This window comes from Taurulus bubalis (assembly GCF_910589615.1).
Source record: "Taurulus bubalis genome assembly, chromosome: 2".
Lineage (NCBI taxonomy): Eukaryota > Metazoa > Chordata > Actinopteri > Perciformes > Cottidae > Taurulus > Taurulus bubalis.
In genome coordinates, this window is record NC_136590.1 from 15,038,099 (window position 1) to 15,063,858 (window position 25,760).

Sequence of the window (25,760 nt, forward strand, 5' to 3'; positions counted from 1 at the left end):
ATAGATGTTTTTTTTTATTCATTTTTATCAGCAAAATGTACAGAAATACAATGCAGAGAAAATTTGAAAAATAGCCTCTTTTTCAGAAAAGTTGGATAACAAAGAAACATGACAAACGGTCCCACTGTCCTTCACTCAATGTACATTTTTTATATTCTCTTAACTACTGTACTGTAATCTTTACAGTAAAAGTAGAAGCAAAAATAACACAAATTGAGGAAATAAATGCCACATCTTGTTTTGATATAACAGCAGCATATGGATTGGAAGGCACTGATTAATCAACAGGGAACATATATCGAAGACGGAATGATTGATAACTAGAGTCTTGGATCCAGCTGCTTTTTTGTCCACAGTTTATTAAACCGCAAGCCGACAATATATACCTCGTAGCTCCAGCATGAGGCTGAATACCGTTAGTTTCATTTAAAAGTATCGTGACTCTGACCAAGGCGCTCACATAACATCCAACATGTGGTATTTGTAATGTTCAAAGAAACCTTCAACATTGCTCACAATTCAACATACCAAATATTATAATATATACATATCAAAGGAAAAGATAAATACCAAACTTAACAGAAAATCAGCACAGGAGACAATGAAGCACGAACAGAGAGGCAGACTCCACGAAGCTGGTGAAAAGGGACTCAAATACAGACATTAATACATCCACCTTGTCTAAATACTATAAAGAAAGGTATTGCATAGATTTACATACATTTTAACAGCAATCGCTTCAAAATTGTCCTCCCCAGAGACAAAAATAAGTTAATATTTACATACACTTTGCTCTTTAATAAAAGTATTTGGGTTGTTTGCGGAGTACACAGTATCGAGAAAAAGAAACTGGTCCTCTTTGTCCATATCATGTCTGAAGGCAAGAGAGAATGTAAGGCAACGATATAATAGTCCACAGTATCCAAAGTTTTCTGCAGGTATGCATTATTTGTTGAACTTGCTGTCCAATCATTAAGTGAGCATTTGTGTGTGTGCGTGTGCGTGCGTGTCTAATGTGTGTTATTTCGCCCCCTCATCCTCTGAGGCCTGTTTAATCTGCCGCGAGTGCACCATTGCCCCAGCCAGTAGCTGCTCCTCCAGGGCCACGTGCAGGTCGGAGCCCCCCAGCTCCAGCAGGGGCTCCAGCCCCGGCATCCCCCTGGACATCCCGGTCTCCTCTGGGGGCCCTCCATCTTTTCTTGGTCCCAGTGCCCTGCGTCTCCGTCTTAGATCCATCTCTCTCCGGTCCCCGATCTTCTCGTGGGAGCCCTGGGGGTGAGCCTCGGCTTTGACGGCTCTGTCTTCCACACCTTCTCCGGGGTCCGCCTGAGCAGCAGCTTTCTCTTTGAGGTCTCGTCCTCCTTTCTTCAAAGCTTCACCATCTTCTCTCTCAGCCCCCTGTGCAGCCTGTCTGTCTTCTATAGCTTGCCCCAGCTGGGCCTGCTTCTCCTGAGCCTCTTCTGTCTTTTTCTCTTTCTTCGCTCTCTCAAGTATTTCATTGTCTGTATTCTGCATCTCCCGCTGAACTCTCTGCATCTCTGCAGCCTTTTCCTGTGCGAGTTTAGCCTTTGCGGCTCTCTCCATCTCCAGCTCCTGCTCTCTGGCCAGCGATTCCTTCATCTCCCGATCACGGCGTTCTTTTTCCACTCTTGCCTGAACCTCTTTCTCTATCCGTTCTTTTTTAAGATTTTCATTTTTCTTCTTTACCTCATCTAAGCCTGCTTCATCCTCTTTAAATTGAGCTACCTGATCATTTTGAGGTACTGGCTGACGGTTATCAGATCTTTTCTTTACCAGTGGCACTCCCCTTGCCCCTAGCTCACTCTGCTTACGGGATTCTCCTCCAAGTGCAACATAGTCATCCTCCTTGTAAGCTGCTTGGACAGCTATATTTGGACCCCCAACCTCTGCAGCCTTATGTTTGACCTGTGCTGGATTCTGGTCCACGGCCTGAGGCTCCGCTGCTCCAGGTCCAGCACCAGCACCAACTCCAACTCCAGCACCAGCTACAATGCCAGCTCCAACTCCAGCTCCAACGCCAACTCTAGCCACAGCTCCAGCTCCAGCACCAGCACCAGCACCAGCTGCCTCCTCGGGCTGCTTTTCGGTTGAGTCCAGGCCAGACTCTTTGGGCTTTGCTGCTCCACCGTCCATCCCCTCCTGGAGGCCTTTGTCTGCCTCACCGTCAGCAGCCCCTTTAATTAAAAATCATGTTTATTGCACTTTATTCTTACATTGAACACAGCCACCTGTGCTCTCAAGTGTCATATCTGCAAAGCATTAGGTGTGCACCCACCGGCAGGTATTTTCTGGTGGATTTCCTTATGTTGCTCTTCTATAAAATCCAGTAGTTTTTCCTGCTGGTCAAGAAGTCTCTTCTGTTGCTCTTGCTGCTGCTTGATCACCTGCAGTAGCACTGCATGGTCGAGCTGGCCTTCTGTTGGACAGAAAAGTACAATTAAAATAAGCCACAAACTGCTCTCAGAACATTGCGTAGTTAAGAAGCTTAGTAAGACTGATGTCTCTAGGTGAGAGGGGAAGGGAAATATTCCACTATGGTTTAGTACAGTCTCCTTGATCCATTCAAACACACATCTCTAGATTGTAGCCTTACACATAAACGGGAATGGGCAGCTGTAGACACACACACAAACTATGTTAGGGGGGAAAGATACACTCTCGTATTATTTAGTTATATGATAAAAATGCATATTACGATATGCATTGTACATACAGTATATGTAAATACCTCTCAACTTGGCCCAGTGAGTGAATGAAAATGTGAGCGACAGACAGATAAACAGAAGAGGCAAGAGGGAATTCATACCTGCAACCAGCTTTTTTATCACTGTGATAGGAGTCCGGCAGAGAAAGACAGAAAAAAGGGTAAAGATGGAGAAGGACAGAGATACAGAAGGCAAAAGTAAACAGAACAAGAAAGTCAACAAAAGCCAAAAAAAAGACTGCGTGGTGTATACAGCAAGGTCAAGAAATAGGAGAAGGAAATGGATTTGAATATTTCTGATGTGTTTTAAACTTTTTGTACCGGCACAATAAGTACAGATCACGGAGATTAGATTATACAAGATAAAACCAGCCAAGTGAAATATGAAAAAGAGAGGCAGGGACATAAACATGCAGCAGGCCACAGCATATAATGTACAGTTTGTTACAACACAGCCACTTCAAGGAAAAACCTTTCCTTCCACTTTAATTATTTTGTGCTTTACTTGTTTTATTTCCTGTGTCCTCTTTCCTGCAACCTGTCTCAATCGATTGTATTTTAGTTACTACGTTTTCAAGAATATCTTTAAAGTACTTGTACGTTCTAGTAAACTAGGGAGGTCATGTTTGCTTGCTGCATGATTGTTGAATGTCGGTCATACATGTGTACCATCTCTTAAATTAGCAGGACAAAATGATTTTCATGCAGCTGTATTTTAGATTACATCCAATCCATTGTAAAAAATAACAATAAATGCATCACCAAATGATACATTTGTGATTAACTTAAATTGCTGCTAAGTAAGTGACCTAAGACCATTAACTCTGGACGTTTTCTACTCCACGCACCTTCCATTTTCTCATCTGCTCTGTCTTTACTGTCTGCAGCCACATCTCCATCAGGATGAGGCTCTCCTTCAGAAAGTGGAGCTGAAGAACAACCACAAATCACCAGGTCAATGTTGCATTTTCTGACCACTATTTTACCATACAAGGGTTAGAGTTAGATTAATACTCACGTTTCCCTGCAGCATCTGGAGCTTTGCCCACTTGATCGGCCCCTTCAGCTCCATTCCCTGCGAGAGGATCCTTCACCGGCTCGAGGTTCTCAACTTCCTCTAGCCGGGTAACTTCCTGCTTTTTGTCTGCCTCTGCACCGGGCTTCTCCACCACTTCACTCGACTGGACTTCACCTCCACCCAAATCCACCTCCTCTTTCCCCACAACAGCCACTACAGGCTTTGGTTTCTCTTCAACATTGTTGTCCTCTTTGTCCTGTACCACCACCACAGCGTTCCCTAAACCTTGCTCTTCATTCTTTTTAGGTTCCTCAGGTTGTTTCTTATCTTCCTGCAGCTCTTCATTGTTCTTTCTTTTGTCCACCACGACCTTGTCATAAGGGATGGGTGGTTCATGTCGATGGGCCTCGTCCTCTGGCACCGCAACACCTGGGAAAACAGAACAGAACGTCACTTATACTCAACTGTTCAAAATCCAGTGAAGATTCCCGCATTGGTCCAGTTTCCTTACCAGCACCAGGGCGGTCCAACTGCACCTCTTCCTCCTCCTTCCTCTCTGGTAGTTCCACTGGTCCTTTAATCTGGGGGGGCTCAGGCGGGTTCCTGTCTACTGGTTGTACCACCTCCACAGTCGGAAGTTCAGGTTTTTCTATCTCCACTGGCTTCTTGTTTGGAGGGTTTTCTATATGCAGACACACAAAACACCACTGCAACTAAATATCATCTCTATTAAAAGTGCACAGACCCCTTAGCCAAACCGTGTTCCATGTTATGGTAACATTTGTAAACCTGTCCTTTTGTAATAGATTTATACAGCCATAAAACGTTTTTTATGCAAGAATATGTTTTACTCTTGTTTAATACTGCTGCTGCTGGTGAGCTATTTATTTGTTTTTACTGCATTTTCTCCTACAGCCAGTGTGTGTGTGTGTGTGTGTGTGTGTGTAATATATATATATATATATATATATATCTATATATATATATATAGATATATATATATATATATATATATATACACACACACACACACAGTCTAAAAACAACGAGACACATTACTGCGACTAAATTAAGAAAAGATCAATTTGATACCTCATTTATTCCACTGTTTTCTCTTGTCTGAGAAAAATAAAATGACTGTCTTTCTAGTGCATTACTATTTAACACCTGCCCTGACATGCACTCTTTATTTTCTTGTGCCGTTGTGTTTATTACCCACATTAACAGCTGGCATTAAAATAAATTAACACCAGCGGTAAATCTTGCATGAACTGTGCGTACTGATGCTCTCAGATGTAATTGAATTCAAGCCGGCTATACCCGACTAGTAGATCCACTAGATGGCAGCAAGCACTGGCAATGACAAAACTAACACAGCTGGTGGGGTTTAATAATTACGAAGGAAGAAAAGAGGGAGGGAGATGAATTAACATTGAAAGTGACAAACAGGAAACAGGTGTAAAGTTTGGACCACATGTGTTTCACCTCCAGTCAAAATGTGAGGTAAGAACGCATTAAAATCAAACTAGAAAGAATCACAAAGATGGAGAAAGAAGATCTTTACTGGTGCCGGTTAGAAACTGATGCCATTGAAGAACCGTGGGGTAAGGAGAGGAAGCGGAAACTAAAAGCCCCTCCTGTTTCACCCAAAAATGAGAACATTGACTCAGGTTCCTCTCAGCCTCATCTCCATTTGTTTCGTCTGCACCTCTCTACCCTCCCCAAACCCATACCACCCTATTCCCTTTATACAGCCAGAGCTTGCAGGCATTTTCTAGCTGCCACAAGAGATGTGGGGGAGACGGAGGTGTAGACAACGTATTTTGGGGGGAGGGGGTGGCAGGAGAAATGAACAGAGGTAGAGGGGTGGAGAGAAATTACTGGAGTTTGAAGGGCATCACTCTCGCTCCATCAATGTCAAGCACTCAGCGCTGCTCTCAGATATTATCAAGAGGTTATCTCCTCACCCTGCCTGTCTGTCTGTCAGTCACTGTCTGTCTCCATCTTTTCTTCTCACAGATATAAAAGAAACCCTTTCTTTGGCTGTGGCTTTGTGCTTTTGTTTTAGTCTCGCTGGCCCTTTGCCACTGGCTCATATTTTCTTTACGTTGTCATTTTAGGGCGCTGTAGTCCACGACTTTGAAAATAAGAAAGAAAGAAATGTCTTTAGTGCCGCCAGAGCTTTTTGCATAAAATAATTACAGATAACCCTGTATCTAGCGCCTTCAGGTAAATGTTTCCATGGTTAATTAGTAAAGTACTTTCTTCTATTGTCCATCCAGTAGATAAGTTATAGCCAGCTATTAGCCCATGTCATGATCTTTACCGTGCAGTTCAGGAAGGTCTGGGAGCAGCAGGTTGTTCTTGACAGGTGCTGCAGTGGGAGGAACTCGGACCTTGGTGCGGGGGCTTGTGGCCGAAATTGAGAGGGTGGTAAAGGTGCTGACCAGCAGGATGCCTAGACCCACGCAAAGCACCAGCTAAAGGACAGCGAGAAAGAGGAGAAGCGCAGCAGGTCAGTGAATAACACATTTTCCCCGAGCAATTGATAAGGAAAGTGCTAATTCTGACTTTGTAACCTGAGAAATTATGCTGCTCTTCTGGATCTTCTTGTAGATGAGCGCGGGGCATATGAAGCAGATGAGGCTGCCCATAGTGGCTCCAGTCAGACCCAGAATGGTTTCCACTTAAGAGAGAAAAGGAAAAGAAAAACACAGGGGTCATCTTGTCGTCCTGGAGAGTGACTCCCAGGGGAGATTATTCAGTTGTTAGGGTGTACATACATAAAATAATAATATATTACCTAAAATAAATGGCTAAAATATTTAGTTGACAGTAATGGATAAAAAGCTAAAATACTTAAATAAAAGTAATACAAAAAGATAAATTGTTAAACTAATTAGGTACGGTAAAGGATAAACAGTTTAAATGATTAATCAAAAGTAATGCATCAACTATCAATGTATGAAAAGAATGTTATAACAATTATCACTTTTCATGGTGTTAATTATCATCCACATTAAAATCAATTGAGATAAACGCACTTTGAAATTGACAGGTGACGTGTCAATGAAGGGATACTTGAGTTCATCTGATAGGGATGTTAACATTAGTCAGAAAACTCGATGCTCTTTATCACTAGTCCCATTCATACCTGCCTCAGCCAGTCATAACCGGCACCCGCCCAGTCCCAGGCTCCTAGCCATGGCACCCTGCTCTTGGCAAAGGCAAGCTTTGGCCCCACCTGTCTCTGGCTGGGCGTCGGGCCTGGAAAACCCATCGTTCATCCAGAGGACGGACACCACATTGTCTCCCTCAGATTTAGAGTCCATTCTCCCCAGGGTCCTTACCTCCCTTCTTCTCAGTCTATTAGTCTGATTAGATACACAAAGGGCCATCCAAACCCACTGTGTGTGTGTGTGTCTACCCAATCAAAAGTTTAACAAACAGCCTCCATATAAAAGGATGAATAAAACATAAACTCATTCTAACCTTTACATCTCCACCATTTTGGAGCCGTTTGTGAGCGGGACAGAAAGACTCAAAGAACCTGACAGAGAGCCAATATTGGTGTGTACATATATTTGTGTGAGAGAGAGAGAGAGAGAGCGAGAGAGAGAGAGAGAGAGAGAGAATAATAGCCCTATCTTCCTGTCTGCCCGTCTGAAAAGATAAAAGTTAGGGCCCTGATTTAAGGACTGTGTTAGAGTGTGACAGTCACTGACTCGTAAAGTCACATTCACACACGTCGTAAAGCTACTTACGGCTACTCCGCCCACACAAAGGAACACATGCACCTTGAAGACCTCCAGTCAGCAAGCTGTACACATACGCAGACACACACACATACAATTTCAATCCAAGCGTGATTGTTCTCACTCGCACACACACACACACACACACACACACACACACACACACACACACACACACACACACACACACACACACACACACACACACACACACACACACACACACACACACACACACACACACACACACACACACACACACCCACCCACCATTGGGGATGAGAATGCCTCCCAGCATGGTGCCGAATACAATGCAGAGGGTGATCATCTTAAATCGCAGAGGAGGCATGTATCCCCCGGAAGCAAACGTCCCATCCTTCTGCTGTAAGACGAAAACAAAGAATGAGAAAAAAAATATATACAGTGCATCTGGAAAGTATTCACAGTGCTTCACTTTTTCCACATTTTGTAATGTTACAGCCTTATTCCAAAATGGATTAAATTAATGTTTTTCCTCAACATTCTACACACAACACCCCATAATGACAAAGTGAAAAAGGTTTTGGGGAAATGTTTGCAAATCTATTAAAAATAAAGAACGCAAATATAACATGTTTTCTTTTTTTGGTAGCTTGTTCTTCTTAGTGTTTCTGTTACATTCAGTCAAGTGATGTGGCCACACCAGTCCTTGTGTGGAATGCTACTTATTTCTCATCATATTACTGGTCTGGTTTCCACCAAGAACACAAGCAGGACTTTCCTTTCTCCTGCAAGCCAATAGATGGTTTCCTACAGTGCAGTTTGAACACAACAAAAACCTTTAATAATGTATATGCTGCACGTTTTTCTAAACCACAACAGGAACGGTGCATGTCAAAAGATTTTTAGAAGTCAGACTTCATGTGCTTTTAATGATTAATTACGATATAAATTGAATTGATGTTTCCAGGGGGGCTCCTTTTACATGGAGCAACATGTTTATTTTCATTCATTGTCAAACTGCATTACAGAGGATGGGAGTGCTGGCTACACAATTTTGAAGGCAGTGGATTACACTGTGTATTATTGTGCAATAATTAATGTAATTAGAAAGGAACACAAACATAGCAGAGGTTAGGCTCTACAGTAGGTTTAATTCAGCAAACACCTACCGGAAGGGGGGCTGTTGTTACACACATCACATACTAACAGTCTCTAAACTATCCATCCATCCATCCATCTATATTAGTAGTATTAGCAGTCAAGCTGACCTGCTGCTCAAAAAGCATAGTGTTGATGGCCTGGCGACAAGGCAGGATCATCATGGGGAATCCTACGGCCACAGACATCATAAAGCCCACACGGATCATCTCGGTCACCAGGTTAGACGGGAAGTTCATCAGCACGTTGCCGGCAATGTTCTCTGTGAAACTGACGTAGCCGAAGAAACCCACCTGGTTCAGAGAGGTGAAGGGAACCAAACACAGGGTTGGGAGGAACGCAAAAAGAGAGGCACATGAAGGTGTGGAACACTAAGACAAAATGGCGACTGGCAGCATTCAATAACTTTTCAGGCACTGATTTGAAGGCGTTTGGTTAGGACAGGGGTCGGCAACCTGCGGCCAAAGAGCCGCATGCGGCTCTTTAGCCCGTCTGTTGCGGCTCTCTGAGGCTTTGACAAAAAAAAGAAAGAAAAGAAAGACAACTTTTTTTTTTTCCCAGTGGAAAAACTTTTAAAGGGAAGTCCTCTTATCTTGGAGTTTTAGGTGATATTGTGACACTGAAAATACAAATAAATGTTTAAATATTTCTTTCACTAAAATGTGCGTCACGTCGCTGTCAAGCCTCCGCTCCTGCAGCTGCTACTCGTGATTCAGAGCCCCGCCCTCGCGCGCAGATGAGTGCAGAAGAGCGATTCCTCAACTGCTGCAGCAAACTGAGTAAAGTAGATCTACTTTCAGGAAGTGGATCACATCTCCAAACTCCACTACTGCTGCTGGTTCTGTGTCAGCTCATGAGACAGTGAGGCGTCCGTTAGTAAAAACGGATCCGTCCTCCGGTTGCGGTGCTCTAGTGAGGAGGACGCTCAGTGTAAACGTAGCAAAAGATATGCGTTTAAAATGTAAAACTCACTGAAGAGGACAGGTATAACCTGCTACCTTGCAGTTACAGGGCAAACACTCTACCACATGAACCACAAATATAGATAGACCTGAAGGTCTGCATAGTTGTGTTTTTAATTAACCTTAATGTAGCCGACACATGACTATTTTTTGTTTGATAGTTATAAACAGGTAAAATAACAATACAATGTAAAAATTGTTCTATATTTTCATAAATACATCGAACTATAGTTTTTTGTATATATAATATGACTATATATAAAACTTCAGAAGCTGTGATATCAAATAATTTTTGCGGCTCCAGACAATTTTTTTTGGTGGAAAAAGGTCAAAATGGCTCTTTGGATACGAAAGGTTGCTGACCCCTGGATTAGGACGAGTAAACACTCCGTATTAATGTCACAAAGTCAATACGTTTCTACGTAACAGCAGCATCTGAGGCAAGTGTAGCCCGTGTAAATGGAGAGTGTGCTTCCACTCACAGTGATGTAGAAGACGGTGACTACGTTGAGGCTCGAGGTGAAGATGGTGCTCATGCGTTTGACGGACGGCTCGTCCAGGCTGTCGTAAGTCGGCAGCACCTGCCTGTGAGAGAAAAGCAGCCCAACAACAACACACTTGGCTTGCTGCGTGACATAAAGACCACACGAGTACTGCTCCTGTGCATTCATGTGCTGTCCAGATAATCAGATATACAACTTTCAGCATTGGGAAGGGGAAAACTCCTGAGCCATAAGCAGGGAGAGACGTCACAGGAATGTTACCTTAATGGGAACTACTCAGTAGGTTTCTCTAATGAGCAGGCATACGGAGGCCCATTTGTGCCATTCAATAATAAAATGATGCATGTCTTTTTCTCATGTCCTTGTCAGCATCCAACTTATTTGTGCTTGTTTAGTCCATTTAAATTATAACACCATTAGCCAGTCATCAGTAAACAAATGAAATTAAGTTTTGTATTGTCTACTAAGCTGTAGTTATTATCTGCATCGTTTGTTATTGATTGTTGTTCACTGCCAACTTCTGCTAAAGTTGAGCTAAAATAATGTTTTCACAAGTCGAACAAGCAAATCACAAAACTATGTATAGCTTGTAAACGTATTCTTTTTTGAGATGATTAAATATTCCAGTGGCTTATCCACAGTTTTCCACGTCCCAACCTGATGGGAAAACAAAAAACAAAAAATATATTATAGTTTGTTGTTCTCGAGCTAATGTTTTGGTTCATATATTAACTCCCTTTACGCATTACATTAATTATACCCTGAAGTGATCATTTGTCCCATTATTTATGAATTAATTAGTTGATTATTACTTGCTAAAGTGGGTCCCAAAACCGCAACAGTCAAATGTATTTCAGATGCTTGTAAGTCCAGGTATGGAGCAATATAAAGATGCACATGAATGCAACAATATTTGTTTAGCATGTGCAGGATTTTGTTTTTAATCAATATATATTAACTAACAATTCATGTTTACAAATTGCAGTAGATGAAAGTAATGTCATGGCAGTGGGGGTGGAGTAAGTAGGAAGTGTTTGTCTATATTCGAGTGTGTGCATGTGTGCGACACAGAATGGTGACAGTAGTTAAGGACAACTGAGACTGTGTCTCCCTCTGTCATTTTTGGTTCTGTGCTATCAGAGAGCGTGGCGGCGTAGAGGGAACCATCGGCACATTAACCAGGGACTTTACAGGCGTTATATATAACAGCGAGTGCCTGGCAGGTTTTAGAGCATTATAAACTTTGCTGGCAGACTCTTTGTGCTCACCTCCTCTCTTTCTCCATCGCCCTCATATATGTGTAAAAGGAAGAAACGGAGAGAAGAAACGAGAGAGAGAGAGAGAGAGAAACCACGACTTTCTCTCATCCTCTCCTTGCCTGTCTCTCTTTTGCACAGTTTATGAGCAAGCACTGTCCCACGGTGCTTTTTCTTGATGCTTGTTTAATCCGTAAACCAGTAAATCTCATAGCCAAGGTTAAAGAAAACGCCATATTGTCAGCTAAAGCATCTAATGTTCACTCAATAGTCCTGACTCAGAGGCTAACGTGTTTTTTCTTTAACGCTGCCCTTAAATGGAGGAAATATGACGGTGGTGAAATGTGTGTGTGTGTGTGGTTGGGAGGGCTCGGGTGTGCGCTGTAGATAATATCATTAACTTGGAGTTGAAAGCCTGCCGACAGTAGCATCACAGAGGGACATTTTCGCTGCACATGTTTTTCTTATGTCCCTCTATTATGAGCTAACTGCTCCTCGCCATTTAAACGTTCAGCCAAAAAAACAACAGGGCCGGCCCCGGTCACACCATAATGGTGATGTTAAGTAATGTTTTAACTGGAAGTAAGCACGTTTCATGAATGTAATAAAAATCCAATGTGCTGAGAGCTGTTTAATCAGCCTGTGAATACATCAGTGTGTGTCTCCAAGATGGCGGCAGTCCAATGCGTTGATTAGTGGTTTGGCTTTAGCCGCCTCACGGAGCCCTTGCTTTGCGTGGCCTGACCACAGGCCAAGAAATCACCTTGCCAAATATCACTCAGCACAGCTAGTGGGAGCCGACGCACAAAACACATGTGCATGTGTATATACACACACACACACACACACACACACACACACACACACACACACACACACACACACACACACACACACACACACACACACACACACACACACACACGTCTTTCTTCTAACATGCGCACACCTCACTTGCTAATGAACGCGTCCGCCATACCATAATGTCACGTTGGCTTTGTGCGATTGCATTAATTAAAGTCTCATTTGAGTCTCATGGCAACGGTCACCCATTCCTGCCACTTACCCCACTCTCCCTCACACAAACAAACCCATACAGCAGCACCACCCAAACATCTGGCCCTAATGACTTCCACAATAACACTCCCTGCACCCTCCCCCAGCACTGCATTCAAATGAGAGATAAGACTTTGTACACCCAGATCTCATTAGACCTTCACATTACCCTTCCCCAGCTCAACTCTCTGCAAACCCACAGCAAGCGCTAAAGCAAAGAGGACAGGACAAAAGAGGCAGTGACAGAGCATGCAGATGAGTGAAGATGGAGAAATAAATGAGTACGGTGGCTCAGAAGGCTCAGAATTAAGCTGAAAGAAGTGACATGTTGTGGTGTGATCTCTGCAGTCACTGCAAGGAAAGTTAATGCAATGCAAAGATTGGCGTGAAAAACATCTTACTGTCCAGCAAAGAAAAGAAAAAAACATCTTAGTGTACATTTTCAGGGAAGTCAATTGCCAGACTATTTAGGTCAGCATCCACATTTATTTTGACAATTTTATAGTTTCAGATCAGAAAATCTGATTGGAATATGGACAAAGTCTTCCTTTTTTGTCTAAATGTTCAACTTATCATTGTAGCTTTTGTGACACAGCAAAGTCACTTGACAACTGAACACGGACCTCATGTTCATTCTACAAAGGGCAGCACTAACAGTTGAGCAGAAACTGATGAGCTGACAGTGAAAAGCAATAATAAGCAGCCTCCCTTTACGACTAGCAATTCCTCAACAACCACCTCATCTCCACCACATGTGTGTGTGTCTCTTTACATGACAAACTCACCCAAAACCTTCCACCCTGGCTTACAGCAATGATGCAAGTGCACATGCATTGACTATGATGTTTGTTCAATTTCTACATGCAGCTATGAAGGATTCACTGTGCCTCTGCTGGAGTCAGACAGTGGAAAAGCCCCCATTTGAGCATCCATGCCCCCCCTTGTTTGACATTAGTTTCATTACATGGTCCTGTGCCGGGGGGGGGAGTACTTACGACTGACAGGCGAAGGCCATCCCACAGATGGGGAGACAGCGAAACACACCCTCCCAGCGCACCATTTTGACCTGCCCTAGCCACCAGCCGCTGAGCAGCCCATGTTTGAACGAGGACAGCACCACCTGAAGGGAAGGAGGGGGGAGGGGGAAGGGGTTACGGCCCGAACCAAATGAAGATGGGGTGGGAGCACGAAGAAGAGGAGGGGGCTGCACCCATGCTGGCGGCTCAGACAGATAATGAAGGTAATCAATGAGGAGAGAAAACCAGAGAAAATGAAGAAAGGGAAACAACAAAGAGACATGACAAGAATCCCCATACTGAACATAAAACCTGTCATAGCTGAAAAAAAAAATTGAGTAACGACAGTGATATGTAATGAATTAAAGTGAAATCATGAATTTTATCGAAATACAAAAGGCATATGAAAGGGTGATCGAGACAAAAAAAGGCCCCACAGGTTTTCGATCAGCATGTGTTTCTTACGTCTTGCTCCTTTAATTACCTGGAAAAGTCCCAAAGGACAGCAGATCCCTCCATAACCCTCAAGCCTCCCACACCAACACCCAGGCTGCTATCCCTGGGTGTGGGGCGGTGGTGGGAGGGCAGCGAAGATGAAACTTTCAGCTTAGTATGTTACACTTCTCTGCCTTACTACAACTGCCACCAAGAACACACTCACCCACCCACACACACACACTCACAGAGCTCAAATGGCTCAGACCAAACCCGAATTAAAAAAGTGAGAAATGGGGATGACTGAGAGGAGTGGGCGGAAGGGACGGTTCAGGTAGGTGGGATGGGGGTTTAGGGAGTATCAGGATGCTGGGGAGACATCTGGCTTCCTTCACTCTCAACCCCCACCAACTGCCATTACGATGGTGTTATTGCGGGGGTGGTTTCCTTGGTTTACTTACGGGTGACAGCAGAAGGTTGTGGCGATAATGGGCAGGCACTGAATGACGCCCTTGAAGCGCCACAGGTGAACCCGCTCCACCCAGGAGCCTGAGATAATGCCGTAGCGCAGGGACGACAACACTATCTACAGCAACAGCAGCAGAAACAGCAGTGGAAAGAGGGGAGCAAACAAAGGGTGCAGAGGAGGTAGTCGAGGGGAGTGAGGGAGAGCAGACGGACACGAGGTAAACAGGAGGAGGAGAAAGAAGTAAAGGGGTGCAATGAGCAGAAATGAAAAACGAAGGGTAGGATGAAAGGAGGGAGGGAAGGAGATAGATCACTGTTAGAGGGTTAGGGATCTGGACTGGGCCGGGCCTGGATCTAAAGCCAGACACACACCACACCACTGCTCCGGGTTATCCCCACACTACGACCTACGCGTCACATCACACGAAGGGGCTGTAAACAGCAGTGAGCAGTCTGTGGAAGCAGCAATACAGGTCAGTAGAATGGAACCACACACACAAACTCGGTGTGTGCATTTAAAGAGTAAACAAGCTGAATCCCATGAGGCAGAAAACTCCTGCTGGACCGTCGCTAGAGTCAAACGTTTTAGTATGTTGCACCTCTGAGTACACTCGAACCTATGAAGCATGAACCCATCAGAGCCGTGTGCTTAGTGCTGCTCAACAATGAGTGCAAACAGTGGAGCATTGAACGTCCGATTGGAAAGAGATGGACCAGTTGCTACTTGAGTGGCATACAAGTGCAGTGCATTGGCTTTGATAATCGCATGAATACTGATAGTAAGTGTTTTAATACGTACTGATGGCTGTTTACAATAAACTAAATGTTTATTCATTTATCATATATATCATATGTTAATTATAAACCGTCTCCTGCTTGGACTTACTGGTGAGAGTGTAGCCAGAAGTGCAGCATGATTCAAATGTTTCGTCGAAAGACACAAATCCAACATCAACAAAGGGTTGAGGCAATACTATATGGCAAAAGATTTGACTCGTGATCGTCCTCAAACTTGAATCTTCTCATTTTTCCAGGTTCATGAAGGTGCCATGTCCATATAATCATAAGGTTAGTATTAACTTACTGCACAATAATGATTGACTAGGGCAAGAAAAATAAGTCTGAAATATATCAAATGTGTTTGATATATTTATATCTGGAAACAAATGAGCAAATATAGAAAAAAAGAATTCCTTTAAGTTGCAACGGGTTTGTGATTTAGTGGAGTTGACTATGTGACCTCCATTTACTTTGCACTTACAGTGCTTAAAATGCCTTTAGTGGTCATTTCCATGTGGTGTCTCCCAGGGGACGGACTTTGTTCAGCCAATAAAGAGCAGCACAGCAATTGTTTTCTGCCTGATGTGATTTAGTGTGACGTTGCTCTTTAAAAAAGGAGGAGCAAGAAAATATTGTATTGGTAAGGAAGACATAGTTCTGTGCATGGAGCGAATAAGGAGGAATTAACATGGAATAACATTTGTCCAAACAATAATCTGTGTTTCAAGTTCAAACAGAGAGCAAGGTCAATGAACTGTGTTGCAGGTTACAAATGCATGTATAGTATTTACATGTACAACTAAATCCATGGGGAAGAAGAAGACTGCAACAAAGAGCACGCCGGCTTCAGAATCAACTCTAGTACTTTAGGAAAACAAAAAGCGTCAACAAAATTCCAGTAATCGTTTGACATTATAAAAAATAAATTATAAAAATGTAATATTCAAAAGGCGGTCACAAAAACGGCCCTCCCAAAGCTAAAGTGATTCCACTGCAGTCGGTTCAGATGCCCTGCGTGGAGTGTAGCCGCCTGTGTGTTGGAGGGCTCACCGTGAACATGAAGAAGGTATAGAACATGAGAGCCATCGCGGAGAAGGACTGGATGGAGGACATCATGTTCCTCTGCAGACTCAGAGGGAGGACGATGAACAGAGACACGGCGAACAGCAGCAGCACGCGGAAAATGCCCGTCACCTTCGGAGGACAGTGTGACACAACAACACAACATTGTTTCTTCGAGGCTTACTACCAGACTTGATTCTGCCTATTCATAGTCAGTTGGTTTAACTCAATCAATCCTATTATTCCAACATTTATAATTATGTTTTTGGTTGCTTAGGAGTGAACTGAAGTCTCAGAATGCAGACCAGAGCAGTGGATAAGAAACATATGTTCAAAGATTAAGAGATGAATAAAGCAAATAATGATCTCAAACCTGTAAACCTAACAGCTGAGCGAAGAAATTTGAGCCCAGATCGGCTATCACAACGTAGAAGGCAATACAGGTCCCCAACATCAAACCGATCATACTACAGGGGCAGAGAGAGAGAGAGAGAGAGAGAGAGAGAGAGAGAGAGAGAGAGAGAGAGAGAGAGAGAGAAAAGACAGGGGAAATCTGGATTATTATTAGTGTCTGTGCTTTTGGAAATAAATCCACTTAATTTGTAAACATTTATGATAAGTATCTGTGGAACAATATACACTTCAAAGGCAGCATAATGCATGCAGTGAATTAATAGTAAGACTTGCCTCATCTCCACCACGGTCTTTCCTGGTTTCCCATAAGCATGGAAAGCTGCAGAGAAGGGAGTGACGTTAGTGTAAAAAACACGCGGACAAACAGGTGGCAGCGTCGGTAGAAATCATTGTGAAGTGGTTTTCTGGAAATGAAGTGTAACTTTCTGTTGCTGGTACAATTTCATCGGTCTGCTCAGTAATGATGGCCATCGCTGCTACTGCCAACTAGGGTTGGGTACCGAGAACCGGTGCCAATATGGCACCGGTTCCAACACGTCCGGTACCTACCGGACTGAAAAGCAACGCAGATTTCGGTGCTTTCTTCCGGTGCCTGAGCCGATTTAAATACTTGTTTTTTTACACTACTCTGTAATGTTGCACGGTATATAGATACTAAAAAGGTAGCGCGGTACCCGCACGTTAAAAATGATAGGATTTTGATGTATCGATAGTATTAAAATAGCACGGATCAGAGGACACTCCTCCACTCTCTGTTGTCCGCCTGCATGCAGAGCGGGGCTCGAGGGGGCGGGGCTTCCAGCGCTCACACACCACACAAGATGTATTTCATAAATGTAAAGAAACACAGAGATCGCTGCAGACACGAGCACGAGCTTTTGAACGTCCGTCCTCGGCTTTCTGGAACAAATCTCTTCCAGTTGATATCAATGATGACGTGTAGTCCAGTAAAGCAGCAGTTTGTAGAGCCAACAGTTTCTGAGTTCTGTTGCACACGGTCCCATCAGGCCACCTGATGCTTGTGTCTGTTCTTTTTTAAATATATATTGTTTCTAGTTTGAAGTTAAAAGGTTTGAAGCTGCAGTTTGAAGACAAGTGTTTTGTATGTATTTATTTTTATAGTATACTTTAAAAGGTTAATATATTGTTCAATTTGAAGAAAAAAAATTGCCTTGGCAATAAAAAAGTATCGGTTCAGGCATCGTTTAGGCACTGGTATCGTTTTAAAAGTATCGGTTTAGCGCAGGTATCGGAAAAAACCTAAACGATACCCATCCCTACTGCTAACTGTCGGGAATGAATACAAAATGGCAAATTCAACACAATTTAAACCTCACCCAGTCCCGCATATGTCCGTCTTTTGGTGCTGCTCGCTGTGTTGACCAGGAACATGCAAGACTTGTGGGTCATCCACGAACAGAAGAACAACAGGAGAGTTCCCAGCACTATCCCACACTATAAGAGAAAACAGGACATTTAAACACATATAGAATTGTCCTGAAATATGGAGATCTTACTTCGCAACAAATAGCTAAATAATGCCCTCTATGAAAGCATATAAGCACTAAAGGGACATTGAATAAGTCGCGATGCCTTGACTAGGATTCAAACTGGAACCCTGCTAGACCATCTTCACTGCATTTAATCCTTAAAAATAATTGCAACATCAGTCCAAATAGGAAACTTATTTGACAGTCTTATATTAAGAAGAATAGAACATGAAGATCTACGGAAAGTAAAAAAGAAAAATTATTCTTCAAGATGCAACACAAGAATAGATAGCTTATAGCTGATATCTGCAACATTATTATTGAGAATCAACATTGACTTTTATCCACCCATGAGTGTTTGACAAATAATTTTATCTATGACAGGAACAATAAACTTCCAGAGTGTGTGCAGTGATAAAACACCATGGAAGAGTCATCAATGACATTAAATGGATCTATTTTGATTTTAATAGACGTTATTTAGGAGGAAAACATTTTTTTAATCAGCAATTCTGGTGACATTTTACTTTGTCTGAGGTGTATTCTTGTAATCTATATATGGATGACCTTTCTAAAAAGTTAAAAGAGAGTAAGACAGGATGTATGTTGGGGGAAAAGTTTTATTAACCATCTGATCTACGCTGACGATGTAGTGGTCCTGTCTCCTTATAGCGCTGGTTTACATCAATTGCTCAGAGTCAGCTCAAGGTATGGTGTGCACTATGATATCAAATTCAACTCTAAAAAGAGTGTTATCATGATAGCTAAAACCAAGTAGGATCAGAATCTACAGTGTCCTTTTTTTTTTTTTTTTTAAATGGGAGACCAGGAGCTAAATGTGGTGGACAAAGTTAGATATTTGGGTCACATCATTAGTAATTACCTAAGTGATTATGATGATGTGCAGCGGCAGTGTTGCAAACTTTATGCACAAGCTAATAAGCTGGCACGTAAATTTTAATGTGTACAGAAGATGTTAAAACTGCTCTCTTTAGAGCCTACTGTACTCCTCTCTATACAGCCCACCTGTGGTGCAGTTATAGTAAAGCAAAAATGAAAAAGATTCAGGTGGCATTTAATGATGCTTTCAGAATCTTGCTCAAGCTTCCCAGATGGACAAGTGCAAGTCATCTGTTTATGACTCGTAATGTTCCCACTTTCCATGCTGTGTTGAGGAATTCTATATACAAATTTAAATGTTGATTAAATGACTCAGAAAATGTAATTATAAAAGTCTTAACTGAGCCAACAGAGTGATACAAGGTATTCTTGTTTCTGGAAATATTGGAACAAGTGTCTGTATGTTTTTAACCACGAGTTACTCTTTAACTGAAGTGATTATACCTGTGTCCTCACATTGTATTATATTTTATATATTGTTGTTGCGTTTGTTTGTTGCTATATGTACCCATAAGTCTGAAATAAAAGGAATATACATTGCTGTTTGTTTGTTTTGTTTTTTATGGAGTAGATTCAAGGGCCTAATACAATTTGTGAAGATCTGGCCTGTCAAAGAAGTGCCACCCCCACCCCTTATCTTCTTTAGTTTTGTCTGTGCATTACTACTTACAAATACTGCACAAATGTTGAACTTGCATAGTACTTGTATCCACTTTGCTCAAAACAAACTAGAGAGGCAGTGAGTCAGGAAGTAGGCCGAAATGCTTCATGGCAAATAGTTTCCTGAGATCGTACTGTGATGGCAATGATACGTCATGAATATATTTTGTGATGATGATCGTGTAACTTTATACACTCCTGTCTCCTTTAGCCCTGTTTTACAGAGGGAGGGCAGAGGGTAACGTTTTGTTCTGAAGAGAGTCTTTATGTTCAACCAAGCGTCTATTAGCAGCAATAAAAGTCACACAGCCATCCAGTAAGTACATTTCCCTTCACACGTATTGTATCGGTCCACGGTCGTGTTTTCGACAGGTGTGCAGCACAGCCCACCTGTTTGAAGCAGAAGGGCATGGTGAGCACACTGACTCCCACGATGCTGTTCACCACGTTCATGATGAGACCCCAGTTAGACGCCGTCATTCTGACCGCGTATTGGCGGGTCCTCTCGGTGAGAAAATCTCAAACAAACGGAGTCCAAAGCGGGGACTCGGGACTAAATTCCGGGTGTGTGTGTGTGTGTGTGTTTGACTCTTCCGCTGATCAATGACGTGGCGCTGCAGGAGCAAACACACAGAGACGCCCGAGTTACACGTTTGACACTTTGAATCTATCCAGGCTTTGTAAAATACACACCAGCACGAAGATTAAATACAAATAAATAAATATAAATGAAGACCATAATGTCATAAAGACCATAGCCTTTAGCTAGCAGTAGTAGTTGCATTCCTTAGTTAGCTGAACTAACTCACGTGTATCTGCGCCTCCGGCGGGGCTCTCCCGTTTACGTCATCATAAATAGTTACCTCACATCAAACGGCCATTTATCGTTAGCAAAATAGCGTTTTCGTGAGTGTGTAAGCAACAGGTTAACGTGAACTCTGTTCAAAACAGACAAATCCAGCCTAGTTTTTTTTTTTCTTTCCCCGAGCGCGTCTCCAGGAAGTAACTAGAGATTACAGTCGAGGAAGTGAGAGACAACACGGCCGCTGGTTCGTCGCTGTAGAAACGCTCGGGCGCCCACTAGTGGTCACTTCTAGTCATGAACATACTTAGGGTTTAAACTCCTGTTTTCCTTTCGTTTTTCCTTTTCCTCCAGCGGCAATAAACATGGTTCATCATTTCTGAAAAGTGTCTGTTGGATTTTTTTTTTTTTTAATCAGGGTTGAAATGCGAACCAATGAAAGCAGAGGTACTTTGCATCAGGTGACAATGGGAGCTTGTTTACCAGCAAGTGTTTGAAAGTTTTAAGCTATCTTAGTTGCTAACTAACAACAGACGGTGATAACAAAATAATAATAATAATAACATGGTTAAACGACAGTGGAGCAGTAGAGCAGCCGAGCGAAAGGCCCAAAAAAAGATGGCAGAGACATTGTACTGCAGAAAAATACAACATATGTTTCCCCAAAAGTCGTCTGGCGAGCAAAGAGCCTGACCAGAACGGTGCTGACCTTGACAGAAGAGGACAGTAATACAGATGTCCTACTTCTGGACCTGAGCATGACTGAGGCAGAGGACCACAACAGTAACATCCCATCTCAACTTGAGGCCCAAGGGGCCACCGCCACGGAGGCCCAACCTGACCCCGAAGCAGAGACCCGCTGGCGGGTTAGTTTCTAATTATTTTAACCATTCCCCCATCACAGTACGTTTAGCCGACAAGTTCAACAGTGTATTCCCTTTGCATGTTTAAGCCTTAAAAGCTGAGTAAATCCATTGGAGATTTGTAAACTGGTTGTCCATTTTAATTTGGAAAGCCACGTGTTTATATTCTGAACACCACCCAAATAAGTTAGAGGTTCATCTCAAATATATACCTATCTACTCTGAGCACAATAGGCTATACCAGAGGTGGGCAAACTACGGCCATTTAATCCGTGGTCATCGTGCTTTGGGAAAATGAAGTCGGGAACAGAGAGGCGTTACAGCAGTTTGTACGCGCTGTGCGGACCGCTGCCTGCCGCGTTCTGCTGGACTAGAGCGACACACAACACTTGCTGTGCTGCGCTGCTCAATTCCACCCCTCCCCCACTGATCCCACAGACAAGGGCGACACTTTTTTATTTTTTTTTATTACCGTAATATACCGCAAAACACTGAAAAGCTCCACTTCTTAGCGGTCAGAATCCTTTTTAATTATGTCGTAAAGCGTTAACTTTAGAAGAATTACGGTAATATGAATCACTTTCTGTCGCCGGAGACAGGGTTTGTACTACAACAGTTTTAGAGTTGTAAAAAATGAACTGACAGCTGCATGCAGAGTATTTTTCCTCAGTATAACTAACATAGCTAACCACATTCGACCCACGGAACTGCGCCAGCCTGCGCGCGCATGTCATGTGACATATAGGGTTCTGTCTGTCAGCCTCCTGCCATCCTCCTGCATTGATCCCTTCTGTCACAATGAGTGGACCCAAGAAAAGACAAGTCGACAGTGAGTGCAGAGTATTTAATGAGTGGACTGCTAAGTATTTTTTCACCGAAGTACGATCAAAGGCAGTATGTCTTATTTGCCAAGAAACCATTGCAGTATTCAAAGAATACAATATTAGGCTCCACTTTTCCGCCAAGCATGCTAACTATGCTAGCCAACAGTCAACGACAGAACGGGCGGCTATTGCTAAGAAGTTGGCAGCCAATTTAAAGAGTCAGCAAAATATTTTTTTTTATTTAACCAGCGAACAAAAAAGCTGAGTCATTTACGTTATATTCTCACACCGCCCCCTGCCGGCCTCGCCGTCGTCCAGTGTAGAGCCACGGGTCTCACACCGCCCAGCACCCCCTGTGGCGGACCACAGGCTCCCCACCTTCCCTTTGGCTCCAATAATCTGTTTTACCAGATACTCATACTCTCATGTGGTCTGCATTTGGGTCCGCAACATTGTCCTCCCGTGACAGGTTCACACAAACACTCTCCATCCATCTGATACTGGCCCGGCCCGTCTGTCAATTTTTTTTATTCAATGTGGCCCCTGAGCCCAAAAGTTTGCCCACCCCTGGGCTATACTCACTGACTGTGAACAAGGAATAATAATCCTGGTGGGGCAATATGAGCTTGTTTATGCCATCGAGCTACTCACAAGGCTAATCTGCTTTCATATTGTTGACACTGGCCCAGGAATGTGTTGTTGCAATCATGTGGTGTGAATCCTGTATGAAAGAAGATATCTACAGATCTTGATATTGTCCTTAAGGTTGTGATCATAGGCTGGAGCCTAATAACAGCAATGTTACAACAACAACAACCTTGGTATTACCAGGCACAGGAGCTCCTTCTCCTCATCCAACTCTTCCATAATTATGTTTTCCAGCCATGAAGTTATGTTGGGAGTTATGTAACTTGTATAGAATAATTGAATCACACCTATAAAAAAAATTAAAGACCGCCTGACAAAATGATCTGAAGACCGCGGGTCCAAATTACACAGAAGTATATGATACGTGGAATCTGCTGCTGTATAAATGCTGCTGTGTGCACAGACCTCGTGCAGCCGCAGAAGAATATATCAGGCCTTATTCCATGCTTAATTTGCCTTCTAAACCTCTCAGATTCTTAAAATATAATTGATAAAAGCCCAAAGTGGTCAAAGTATCAACTATTTCGCACACAATAATGTTGAGGGGAATAAATGAATTAAGATGTAAGTGTCATTTATGTTTAGATTTTTCTTATTTTCTACCTCAATGATAATCCCCCCCCCCAGATTGATCTTGTGGTCCTTTGGAGGGGGTCTGAACTCTAAATTGGGAACAGCTGGACAAAACTACTTACGATCTAAAAATGTAATATATATTATATCAGTCACATGGACCATCTTTCTGCAGCATGAGTGTTTTTACTTTTGATACTTCTGTGCTTTTGCTTGAGTAGGATATTGAATGAAGGACTTTTACTTGTAATTGAATCTTTTAAAAACACATGTTGTGTTGCTATTTTTACTTGACTGAAGGACCTGACAAGTTCTTCCACCACTGACGAGCTCTGTAATCATAACAATACCAACAGACTTGCATGAATCCTGTTTTTCCAGATGCCACAGCGATTCCCTTCAGGAAAGGGAAACAGGCAACAGAGGGACGGGAGGTGAGGGGGGGGGGGGGACAAAAAGACTAAAACAGAACAGGCAAATCGTGGATGACATCAGAGAACAAACTCAGCCCGAACACCTGAAATGTTGTATTTGGGTTTATTTCAGTCGGTCTCAGTGCTTGTCCGGTGCCCTCTCTTGTGGACAACTATTGTGTGGTTTGACCAGGAAAGAGAAGAATGAGAGAGGGTTTGGAAGAGGGGGGCTTGACCCGGGAGCTTTCCCTGAGCCGGGTGTGCTTTCCCCCGGGGACGAAGGATTTTCAGAAGCAGAGACGTGATGAAGCTTTGAGAGGGAGACAGGAGGGAATTTTGAATTGTGTAGACTGGTGTGTGTGTGTGTGTGTGTGTGTGTGTGTGTGTGTGTGTGTGTGTGTGTGTGTGTGTGTGTGTGTGTGTGTGTGTGTGTGTGTGTGTGGGGGTGTGTGTGTGTGAGTGTGTGTGTGTGTGTGTGTGTGTGTGTGTGTGTGTGTGTGTGCCTTTGTGGCAAGATTGTGGAAAGTCCTGTCTGACAATTTGTACATTCTTTTAAATCATTTAAAACTCTGAAAACACACTTTTGTTAACTTAAATATGTAACAATTTTTTATCGTGCATATTTATGTAGTTTCTATTCTTATAGGATCTATTTTCGTACTCACTTATTCAGCATTTAACCCTCCCAGATATTTTTTTAGAGCCCTGCCTTTTCCTGAAATGATATAAATAATGTTTATTGTCATTACATGTGCATGCCTATGAGTGTGTGTGTGCATATGTGTGCGATCAGAGAGGTTAAGACAGGAAAACCCTGGCCATTGTGCACCAGTGACCCCTCAAAATCAATGTGACAGACCGGTTGATTGGCTGGAGGGTCCTGTCTCTCTGCACCTAATCCCTCAAGGTAGACCCTCAGCCAGGCCTGCTGCGCTCGTAAGTGTGTGTATGTGTGTGTGTGTGTGTGTGTGTGTGTGTGTGTGTGTGTGTGTGTGTATCTCTGCTTGTATGTGTGTCTTTCTGCACCTAATCCCTCAAGATAGACCAAAGGCCACGGGATGGGGTATTAGTGCAGTTACAGGGGGTCAGGCCATGTGTGTCTGTGAGAGAGAGAGATAGATAGAGAGAGAGAGAGAGAGAGAGAGAGAGAGAGAGAGAGTGAGAGTGTGAGCACTACTCCTCAGTAGTCCAATTAGGCTGCAGAGTACCTATGTATTTCTATGGGACTCAGTCATGTGTGGAAGTAGTAGTGGGTTTTAGGGTGGGGTAGGCGGGGGCAAATTTTAGGGCAGATTTGGACGGATAACCCAGTTGGGGCGAAATTAGACGCAGGCATCTGGATTTGACCTCGGACCCTCAACGTGACCCTGGGTCGCTCAGGGGTCGCGGGCCACAAAGCAGAGCGCTGACCCCGCACAGGTCAAGCATGCGGGCGGCTGAAAGGATGCCTTTGTGGGGCCTGGCATGCTCACTATTTCCCATGAGCACCAGGGGACCGTGTCTGCCCAGGAAACTGGACCGGAGAGCTGGCCAGACAAGGTGTGTGTGTGTGTGTGTGTGTGTGTGTGTGGAAACCATAATTGATTTTTGTTTATGTTTCTGCTTGTTTGCTTTATGATTATCACTGACTGAAGGTCATAGTTTAGCCTGATTTTTATTTATTACTTGGTATGTGTTTATTTTTGTGCTTTTTGGAGGCTTCGTAAGGCCGGCCACAAAACTGTCAGGTAAAAACCTTGCAGCTGCAATTCATGTTTAAACTTCAGTTACAGGATTAAATACTCCTCGCTTAAAAACAAATCTTCCACCCGTTGGTTTATTCCCTTTCAAATCCAATCCTGCTTTCCTTAGCGCCGGAGAAGTTGACATTTTGGAGATACATGATTTTGTATTGCTTATGTTTGTGTATCAGGGAGAGAGATATGGCATAGATTTTGAGGTATGCCTGTGGTCGTTGCTTGTGTACATCTGTTAGCGCCTTCTTAATGAGGGCATGC

The 25,760-nt window shown here is 43.1% G+C and overlaps 1 protein-coding gene across 1 annotated transcript; it reads right to left on the reverse strand.

The window, feature by feature from the left end:
• Nucleotides 1-954: 954 nt before the first annotated feature.
• On the reverse strand, nucleotides 955-20,120 carry slc38a10 (solute carrier family 38 member 10; the record flags this gene model as incomplete). Its single annotated transcript, XM_079237059.1, has 17 exons — nucleotides 955-2,195; nucleotides 2,297-2,437; nucleotides 2,828-2,848; nucleotides 3,574-3,654; nucleotides 3,744-4,172; nucleotides 4,255-4,425; nucleotides 6,070-6,223; nucleotides 6,323-6,429; nucleotides 7,769-7,880; nucleotides 8,749-8,931; nucleotides 10,083-10,185; nucleotides 14,328-14,452; nucleotides 16,165-16,308; nucleotides 16,550-16,643; nucleotides 16,864-16,909; nucleotides 17,928-18,045; nucleotides 20,031-20,120. 17 exons carry the CDS (start codon nucleotides 20,118-20,120, stop codon nucleotides 1,021-1,023), a joined length of 3,294 nt encoding a protein of 1,097 aa, XP_079093185.1. The 3' UTR covers nucleotides 955-1,020.
• Between the last annotated feature and the right edge of the window lie 5,640 nt (nucleotides 20,121-25,760).